Below are 10,635 nucleotides of genomic sequence, written 5' to 3'. Positions count from 1 at the left end.
TTGCCTCCTTCCTCTCCTCCAGTTTAGCTCTAGGCTCTTAGCCACGGAGCAAGATCTGTGGTGGCCATTTCAATTTTTGCTTGGCTCGGTGCTATGGTGTTGATACCCTTGGGATAATTATTTTCCTCTTTGGGAGTTGGACGAGGCGGCTATGACGCGGTTACGAGTGGTTATTCGTAGGCCTAGTCGAGTTTTGAGGATTCCTCCTGATGACGTCGATGTGCCCATTTGCCTGGTGGGTCTGGAGCACGAAGAAGAGAGAGATATTCAGCAGGGTTATCGTCAACAACGTGTTTGACGTGCTCTACTCAGCGAGGCCCGCAACCTGAGATGGATATAGCCCATTTCTCTAGGCACATGGACGAGCTGAGTAAGGAGGTACATGATGTCCGTCATTATCAATAGTGGATGGCGGGGACTATGTGCGATTGGTTCACTTTCAGGGATTCGCTTATCCCCTTAACAATGACCTAGTGATGGGGCAGGCATATCAGGGACGCTCCATGACGATGATGATGGTGGTGGTGATGATGAGTATGTTGATTAGTTATGTTTATTTGTTATTTGGGTATGTAGACCGCTTTCTGACACTCTTTATATTTTGTATGTTTTAGCGGTGATGTATGAGCGTAGACGCCTGCTTTTTGGTAAACAACTCTACGATGTATCTATGTAAATTACTTTTGGTATTTAATATACATTCATATATCTTTGTCAGTTTATTAATGTATTTGTTTTGTGCTCTTCTATATTGCTCAAGCTTTTACTTTTTTAATTACCATATTTAGGTTGACGCCATGGAGATAATTTGAATGTAACGGAGATGATAACGATTTCAAGAACACGAAATTGCGCAAGCAACGAAGGATTCCATTGCTGTTTGTTTCTTGCGGCTGACAAATACATCCATTTTAATCTGCATACCCTTGATGCAACCAAGAAGTACCGTCAACAAAAAAAAAGTCGGTGAGACGTTAGCGGTGAGGAGATAGAAAGCGATCGTGAAGAAGTCAACAACAATTTGAGGATGGAGATGATAGTAAAATATCGTCCGAATTAAATTAAACATGTGATTTGTAAAGGAAGGGCAATATTGTCCATTTGATTTCTGTTTTTAGTTTTAATGATTTTAAAATGGTAAAAAAGATTATAAATCAATAAAAATTATCAAAAAAATAGGTCTAGGTATATATGATATTAAAAAAACATTCAATGTCAAATACGTTATTTAGAGTTTAAGCTGGACAAATATAATTTTTAGATGTTTAGCAAGTACATAGGGAATTTTACTTTGGTTTTTAATCTCATATATATATATATATATATATATATATATATATATATATATATATATATATATATATATATATATATATATATATATATATATATATATATATATATATATATATATATATTCTTTCCTTTGTTCCGCTTCCCACGGAACGATTGACAAATGTTTTGTGTTTTCTCCCATTTTAGAAAAAATTAACAAATCTTAGTGATAATAAAAATCTATTTAATTTTTTCCTTTTCCATTTCCTAATTTACTATTTTATTTTAAAATCGTTTTAGGTTTCATCTTTTGCTACTAATACAAACAATGCTCCACTTAGATAATCCTAAAAACTTGGAACACAATGTGTTCTCACAATTGTCGCAGATCGGTTATTTTGCGCTTTTTGAATTCCTAAAAGTGAAACCGGACCGAAAATTTCGGTTTTTGAAAAAGTAGATACCAAACCATAAGTTTTATGTTTAGTTTCAGTATTTCGGTCTCGTTTTTTTTTATTTTTATTTATTTATTTATTTTTTTTGCGGTTTTTCGGTTTTTGCTCACTCCCAGATAAGATTCTAGTAATCATTTTCCTTTTGGGAGCTGATTCATAAGAACAAACTTTTTCCATGAACAACAATTTGTATATTAATTTATTATATTGTATAACTCAATAAAACAAAAATTATTATGTACAGAAAAACAAATATTATCTACGAATCACTTCCATTTTTTTTTACAAAAAAAGAGAGAGGACTTTGGGACTTATAAACTCGCGCGCATTTCTCTCTCACACAAACACAAACTAAACAATGACATCTCTCCTATACTTTCGTTGGGCGTGCCTAAGAAATTGTGGCCAAAAATTCGCTCCCATTTCTCACATAAACAACAGATTTTGGATTGTGTTTGTTTGTTTCTTAATTTAGACATGGCAACCTTCTTTTTCTCCTTCTTGTCTCCTTAAAATCAAATAATTTTGCCCTAGGAAATGCCTCTTCAACTGGTCCAAGAATCGTACAGGAATCTTATGACGATTTTTGGACCAATTCGACCGATCGTTTAGGGTTTTACAATTCTGAATCTCCAAGGATCCAAAGGCAAGTCTCCACAACTGTTTTCACCTTACAAATTGATTTCTTCTCTACCCCTTTCATTTTTGTTTCATGATTTGTTTTTGATTTCATGTACATTGTCGATTGGTTGATCATCATTCTAATAAATAATTCTACCACGAATTTGTAGATTACTTCTATTCCAACAACTTCATTAATGTTCTAGGGTAATTTGTTTAAGGAATATAGAAATGAAATCGCATTGTAAATTGATAAATTTTCATATAAATATCTATTAAGGTAATTGTGATTATGGCTTTAGAAAGCATGATTTCTTTCATGTGTAAATTATACTTGGCAATTTTGATGATGGGGAAAGATGAGAATGATACCAAATTATTTTGTAGTCTATGTTAAGCTTTCTCCTAAAATGTATGGAAACGTATCATAAAATAGCAATGTACATTTTTCGAAATGCCCCTCCTAAATAACTTATGGCTTATAATCTTTTAGCTATTGCATTTTTGATGTGTATAGAACTTGCTTTTTTGTAATTCATATCTCCCATATTTTTCATGCATGCTTAATTCCCATAATCCTAGTCATTGTGCTTTCTAAGAGTATCCTACTTAAACCGCTTGTTTAAACATAGTATAAGTTTCTTGAGTTATCTAATCAATATTTTTGTTTAGTACAAAAATACTAAACCATTTTAACACAATATATTAGTATCATATAAACACAATTAGGATATGTTCGACAACGAGCTTTTAGGAGCTTTTTAAGAAATAACTCGAATTAAAGAAAAAGCTTGGTTTGGAAGTACTAGCCTAAAACTTTTATATTACACCGAAAACTCTCAATCCAAAAGTTACTTCAAGTGGATTTTAAGAGCTCTTGTCTTTTAGTATTTATGTAATTGTACACCTTTTAAAAGCTTACTACTACTTCTACCAAACACTTCTACACAGGTGCCTAGGAAGTAGAGTGTTGTATACCAAAGAACAAAAATGGGGTTGAATTCTACTACATTGGTGCCAGGAAACACTAAAGATGAGAAGGCTCTTGCAGCTCAATATCAACTAATGAATTATATGTCGACACATATGTTTGTACGTAGATTGGTGTCTCAAAAGAGAAGGCGGATGCTTGTTGGTGGATATGATCTTGATATGTCTTACATCACAGATCGTATATTAGCAATGTCCTTTCCAGCCGAAAGAATGAGAGCCATTTATCGAAATCCTATGTGGCAAGTCAAAGAGGTTTTGGAAATGCGACATGCTGGACACTACAAGGTAAATGACTAAATACTATACCATTCTCATTATTATTATTATTATTATTTGTTTTGTTATTATATGTGAATATAAGATATAACTTATTGTTTTCTCAACCTTGTAGGTGTATAACTTATGTATAGAGCAAGATTATGATCCATCCCATTTTAATGATCGTGTGGAAAGATTCCCATTCGATGATAATCACGTCCCATCGCTCCCTATGATCAAGGAGTTCTGTCAAAGTGTTCATTCCTGGCTTTCAAGCGACCCAAAAAATATAGTTGTCATTCACTGCATGGTAAAATTGCAAATTTAAAAATATTTCCTTTTTGGATTATTTTTTCCTAAGGTTTATGTGAATATATTGATATAAAAAATTAAATATTTTTGAAAATTCAATAGGCAGGGAAAGGTCGGACAGGGTTGATGGTATCTTCGTACTTGGTTTACAGTGGCTGGTTAGCAGAGGAAGCTCTTCAGGTTTATGCAGATAAAAGGACCACAAATAACCTTGGAGTAAGTTTTAACTAAGTTGAAACATAAAAATTAAATTTAGGGATAATATCATAAAAGACCTTTTTGTTTTGGAATTAACCTCAATTTTGTTTTTTTTCCCGAAAAAGACCTTGTAATGTTATTCTTTTAGTTGGCCCTATTAGCATGTTTACCGATATTCTTCCGGTTACGGACATTTTTTTTGGAAAAAAATAAAATGTTGAGGGAATTTCGAAAAAGAAAGATCAGGATTTTTTCAGAAAAAAAGTTGTCTAAAATCGAAAAATTACGGGTAAACATGTTAAAAGGTCCAAATTGAGAAAAAACAAAAAAAAACAAGGTGTTTTTTAGGAAAAAAAGTTAATGTTTAATCAAGAAAAATAAAAATATATAAACTATTAAGTATTTTACCCTTTTATGATATTAACCCTTAAATTTAATATATATCATAAACTACTAATATCAACTTGATAATTAACATACCATCACAATTTACAGTTCACAAGTAAAAAAAGAAGAACATTGTTATATTAAGAATAATAAATTGAAAGTTGAATGAAAATGATATGCAGGTGACAATTCCAAGCCAACGACGTTACGTTAATTACTGGCAGAAATCTCTTTCGTTTCCGAGCAGCTGTCCGCCGGACGTCAACATTCCGGAACCAAGTTGCAGAGAGTTTCGACAGATCCGACTGATCGACACCAAAAACATAGAAACAGTCTTCTTCGTTGTGTCACAAATGCAAGAGGTTTCTGGACAACGATATCGTCCATCCACAGACACTTGCCGGAATTTCTGTAGAAAAATTAGAAACGGTGGTCGACACTCTTTCTCCTTTATCGAGGAAGACGAAGAGGAGACACAGAGTTGCCTCGATTGCTACTTTGGGAAAACTGTTCAAGTATGATTGTAGATTACCTGAAATCGATTTTTTTTGGAAAGGTTAAAAACGACCAACATACTATTTCATTTGTCCATTTTTAGTCGCTCAACTTTTTTCGTCCACTTTTAGGTACCGGAGTTTCAAAAAATCGTCTACTTTTAGCGCGTCAACTTATTTTTTTTTTTTTCACATCTAAGTAATGAACTTTCCGAATCTTATTTTTGTCCATTATTTTTGGAAAGTTTATTACCTAAAAGTGGACATATAAGTTTAGTGACTAAAAGTGGTTAGACGAAATAGTTCGTTGGTCAGTTTTAACCTTTTCCCATTTTTTTCCTTTTATCAAATCAATGATGTTGTAAAATGGTTGGAAAGGTTAATGGAGATGTGTGTGTGACATTCTACGAGAAGAACATTGGAGGTCGTCTCTTCTATGCTTGCTTCAATACTGCTTTTATCGAAGACAACTCGATACATGTACTTCAACCGATCTCATTTACTTAGATTCAATCATTCAAATATATGATAAATATATGATAGAGCTTCTAATTTTGCGCTTTCGGATTTGTTTTTCTTCAGTTTTCGATAACGGAATTGGATAAAGTTGGAAGTAAAGGAAAATCGATAGCAGGTCCTGACTTCCGTGTTGAGTTTCTTTTTGGTCCGCCGAACCCTAACCCTAATGAATTGTTCTCGGGTCTGACGCTGACCGACGGTAGTGAAGATAGCGATTGTGGAGATGGTTGCAATTCTAACCGGTGAGTTGGTCATTGGTTTGGTTTTTATTGTTGGGTTCTATTCATTTAAAACTTATAATTTTGTTGCATATATTTTTAGAAAGAAGAAATGAAGATGAAAATTGTGATGGTTCCCACAAAAATGTATATTTGAGAATAATGATTGGTCAATATCGATGAAATGTGTAAATGAATGGATTAGGCTTGTGTTTATATCTTTTATATCATTCTCTTTATTTATAGAAGCTTTTGAAACATTATAGTTATAGAATGGAAAAATGACTTAAAACAGTAACTAAGTTTAAAAAACATATGAAAAACACCATTCAAATTTGAGTTGTATCAAAAAAAAAAAAATACCACCAAACTATATCATTTGTACACATATGACCATTCAAATTATCTATTTATTAAAAAACATCTTTTGATCGTCGAAATTAGTAGGTTTAGTGCAGAGTTGGCAAATTTGTATTGAGTTGATTAATGGACACGAAAGCATAAATGGATTTATGAGAGATGAGTTTCATAGATTAAAATAATGGCTCTCTTTATTATGAAGAACCTATTCAAGGACTTACAACTTAAACATCACACTAATCTTCTTTCTTTCTATTCTAATAAATAAATAGGTTTATTCTCTTATTGACAAGTGTCATATTATTAGATTTCATCATTAATATTATATTTCAAATATCAGATCATTTGTCAAACTATTAATTATCAAATTTGAATTTCAAATTTTAAATTTAGGAAAACTGCAATAAAGTCCCTACATATTGGGCTCATAATCGATTTAGTCCCTATATATTTTTTTTATTCAATTAAGTCTCAAATACCGGTAACCGTAATCAATTTAACCCTTTGACCAGGTCAACAGGTCATCAAACTTTCAAAAATTATATTTTTGGCCCAAATTTCAAAATTTATTACAAATTTGATCCAAAATTTATACTTTTGGCACAAATTTTAAATTTTGTTACAAATTTGGTCCAAACTTTACATTTTTTGCCCAAATTTTAGAATTTTATTATGAATTCATCATAACTTTAGTTTTTTTTACAACTTTTTTTTTTCTCAAAGAATTGTTTCTAATAAGTTTTTTCTTTATAAAATTATATTTATACAAAAAAACGTATTTTCACTTAAAAGTCTTATATTTTCTATATAAAAACTTTTTTATATGAAATATCTTGTTATAAAAATAAATATTTATTAAGTATATAAATATATACAAATCCGTTTTTATAAAAAATGTATACAAAAATGTATTTTACAAAAAAAAAATGTATACAAACACCTATTTTATCTATATCTTTTTTATAAAATCGTGTTTGTTTACATTTTGTATACATTTTATAAAATGTATACAAACACGATTTTATAAAATATATACAAACACGTATTATATAAAAAATTATTTAAACATTTTTTTATAAAATGTATACCAACACGATTATATAAAATGTATACAAACATGTATTATATAAAGAATTAGTCAAACACATTTTTACAAAAAAATATAAACAAACACGATTTTATAAAAAAAATAGATACACACCTATTTGTGTGCATATATATATATATATATATATATATATATATATATATATATATATATATATATATATATATATATATATATATATATATTATACCTTAAAATGCATCTTTGGTCAAAGGCTGAAATTTAAGAGGTACAAACTTTATTGCTTCATGTACAATGATTTTATGCTTTAAATATAATCCGGTCAAAATTTAGTATAACATTTAGTATATAAGGATAAGTAAGAAGTCCGTCAATAGTTAAAAAAGTCAAGGAAGGGATAATGAATTAGTATTCCTATCGCCCCTGTTATCAAGGCGTTATTGTTTTGAGTTTTGACCTGCTCATTATCTTATCTGAGCATTTCCGCATATCTTGGTATTTTTGTTCATTGTTCATATATATAGATACATTCAAATACAAGCTACCCATCACTCCCTCATCACACTGATCTGGCATAAGTCTCTCTAGAAACCCTAGCCGTCGACCTCTACCACAGGTGATTACATCATCTTGACAAAAAACTCAGCCTTTGGCCTTCTGCTACGTCGCCGATTGCCGCTTTGCCTCAACCACCATCATTGTTCACCACTGCATACATACTCAATCATCTGGTCGATTATCTCTCTACACCCAACAATCTGTTTGTTGCCTGTTCCACTCAATCAAGATTTTTTAGGTCAAAATCAACCTTCAGAATTGCACACATTCAACCAAACGATTACGACTTTTATGGGAGTTGAAAGGGAGAACGATCAAACAGATGGAGACATGTTTTCTACTTTCGATCCCATTGCCGCCCCAGGAAGAACAGGCGAGTCATTTTTTTTTAAATCAAAACTTATCATATCGTGATTTGGAGAGAAACGTAGACAAAATCATCTGCTTGAACAACTTCACTAGCGGGGCAACATCATCTCTTCAATTTGATTATTGAAAATGAACCTTCGTGATTTAAGGATAGATGTATTTTTTTGAAATTTCTTTATCTTCATCTATTTATCCCACCGTGTTTCTATTTGGTTCAAACATTAGCATCCATTGGAAGATGCTTGGCATTGAAATTTCTTAACACCACCGTGAATCGAAGCCTAATCGAAGTTGCTACCACCACCTTCAACGCCAATTAACGCAACCACCACTACCACCTCTACCCTCATCCTTTTCTCTTCCATATTTTATCAGTCGATGTCGAAGGTAAGCAATTGTTCTGTCTTTCTTTCACTCCCAACACCGATATTAAGGTAAGCAATTGCTCACATCTATCTTGTATTTTTTCCTGGAGCATACGTACAAAGAGATTTGTCAACACCAAAGATCTTGTAAGTTTCTCATCTAATAGATTCATAAGAAAAACTTATGCCATGTATCTGATGAAAATTTAGATGTATTTCTATTCATTTCGTACATAAAATTTTGATTGGGTTGATTTGGGGGTTAGGGTTTCCTATTTATATAATAGGTTGTATTAACTGTTATCATATTAAATTTTTTGTTGATGGGATAGTTGTTTTGCTTTTAAGATATATTTGACTCATTTGCCATTGTCCTCTTGACCAAGTTCTATAAATCCAACTTTTTTGTTTAATTTTCTTTTCATACTACTGACTCAGTATCTACAACAGAGCCTACACAGAGCTTCATGGATAGTGGCAGCAGCTGAAACCCCCAAGATTATATTGAAAGATGCTTCTCAAAGGTGGTAACATAGATGCTTCTCAAAAGAGAGTATTTTCTTTTCTTATCCGCTCTTTCTTTCTTAAAAATCTTGATTTTAATAATTATGGTTTAATATATTTAGGTGATAAAATAAGAGACTAACAACGAAGTACTCTGATGTAATTCTGTCATAAATTATTGGTTTTTTCTTCAAATTAAGAATTATGATTCGTTAATTAGATGGGGTTTTATAATATTGACGCTTGAATTTTTAAATATAAACTTTTGTGGTTCAAATAATATTGAATTTATCAATTGCATGTTAAATTGCATTTGTTTTCTTTTTTCTTTTTGCACTGCATGTGAATTCGTTCTTTATGATCTCAAACTATCAGTTTTACTTTGATATGTAATGTGATTTTAAGGAATTTTGAGAATTAGTTGAACTTGGTTCTTAAGTTTTGAAGGTTGAAATCCTATTTGCAATGACTAATTTCATATTTTTACATTAAATCTTTGTTAATAACACATGTTAATGGCGTTAAGAGACCCTGATAGGAGAGAAAACTTCAATGGAATTGTTGAAAACAACAAATTACCATATTACCCTCTATTGTTCTATCTCACACCCTTATTCTAGATATTCTTATATTGCCATTTTTACCCTCTATCATTCTATATTTCATCCCGTCCCTGTAATATGTAATACAATGGTTTGTCTACTTTCTTAACTTTAAAGGCTCATTTGGTAAAAGGATGCATAAGATGAAAACCGGTTATCTTCATGTTGCAGGGTCAAAAATCAAGGTTATGGACACACTTTGAAGTGAAATATGGAGTTTGGCACACACAAAGTTATGGACACTCCAAAACTGAAAAAAAAATCAACTAAACTCAAGGACCATTTTTTAATATACTCAAAATTCCCTAATCTATACTCCCGATTCTTGAATTTGGGTTTCATGTCAGCATCCTCTCCATCATGTTCACCAGGACCAGGTTATAGCTCTCTCACTCTTGTATTACAAATTATATAATTCAAAATATCTCACCACTGAATCTCTCAGCAGATTTGTGTGTGATCTGATCTGTATGAATGTATGAAATCTAAAGGATTTTCTTGGTTGGTTGGTCAGCTGGTGAGAGACCAAGGGAGTACTGAATTTGAATAGTTCCACAATGTACCACCACGAGCTGGATCTTCTTAGAATTGTTTAGCAAAACATCCGAATACTTGTATGTGACATAGGTGTCGGCAATTGTAGTTTGTTCCAAATACATGTGTGTGACATAGTTTATAATTAGGAATTTGTAACTCCATTTAGTTTGAATTTTAATTTTAACAGAGGGCTTGCAAATTTTACTTTCAAATTGGACATTGCAACTTCAGCTGGTGAAGTTCAAATTTTGATTTGCATTTTTGGAGTAACTATCTTTCTCCATTTAGTTATGCATACGAAATCTATTTGAATATATTACATGTATTTTAAAAAACTATAAAAAAATTGATATGTGTTAGACAAATGGTTTAAACCAATTCAATAAAACTTGCATCCTATTCATATTTCTACTTAACATTCATCCATATCTTTATTTCATTGAAATAATTATTTGGAGAATTGTGTATTTTTTAGTTCAAATATCCTTTTTAAGAGTCCTAACTTGGTATATGTAAGGAAAATATAATATATGTAAGGAAA

At 31.4% G+C, this 10,635-nt stretch overlaps 1 protein-coding gene and 1 long non-coding RNA gene across 3 annotated transcripts; both read left to right on the top strand.

Annotated features, from left to right (window-relative positions):
• Positions 1-2,220: 2,220 nt before the first annotated feature.
• Positions 2,221-5,946, top strand: LOC111880209 (phosphatidylinositol 3,4,5-trisphosphate 3-phosphatase and protein-tyrosine-phosphatase PTEN1). Its single transcript, XM_042900701.2, has 8 exons — positions 2,221-2,376; positions 3,303-3,629; positions 3,736-3,912; positions 4,017-4,130; positions 4,682-5,014; positions 5,372-5,473; positions 5,576-5,754; positions 5,834-5,946. Exons 2-8 carry the CDS (start codon positions 3,342-3,344, stop codon positions 5,844-5,846), a joined length of 1,206 nt encoding a protein of 401 aa, XP_042756635.1. The 5' UTR covers positions 2,221-2,376; positions 3,303-3,341; the 3' UTR covers positions 5,847-5,946.
• A 1,609-nt stretch (positions 5,947-7,555) lies between these two features.
• LOC111880208 (uncharacterized) lies at positions 7,556-10,306 on the top strand. Of its 2 annotated transcripts, XR_002846403.3 has the most exons (5): positions 7,556-8,242; positions 8,312-8,598; positions 8,902-8,975; positions 9,729-9,934; positions 10,006-10,306. It is a non-coding gene; the product is annotated as an uncharacterized LOC111880208 (long non-coding RNA). The 2 variants fall into 2 exon arrangements; XR_002846401.3 differs by having other exon boundaries at positions 7,563-8,598.
• The last annotated feature ends 329 nt before the right edge of the window (positions 10,307-10,635 follow it).

The sequence above is a fragment of the Lactuca sativa genome, chromosome 3 (genome assembly GCF_002870075.4).
Source record: "Lactuca sativa cultivar Salinas chromosome 3, Lsat_Salinas_v11, whole genome shotgun sequence".
Lineage (NCBI taxonomy): Eukaryota > Viridiplantae > Streptophyta > Magnoliopsida > Asterales > Asteraceae > Lactuca > Lactuca sativa.
Note: the sequence above shows the minus strand (reverse complement) of the source record. Positions and strands in the feature narration are given on the sequence as shown.

Excerpts from the sequence above, each read along its gene's own strand:
- LOC111880209 (XM_042900701.2), top strand. The coding sequence starts at position 3,342 with ATGGGGTTGAATTCTACTACATTGGTGCCAGGAAACACTAAAGATGAG. Across the intron at positions 4,131-4,681 it reads GGACCACAAATAACCTTGGA|GTGACAATTCCAAGCCAACG; the intron begins GTAAGTTTTAAC and ends AATGATATGCAG. Across the intron at positions 5,474-5,575 it reads TCGAAGACAACTCGATACAT|TTTTCGATAACGGAATTGGA; the intron begins GTACTTCAACCG and ends GTTTTTCTTCAG.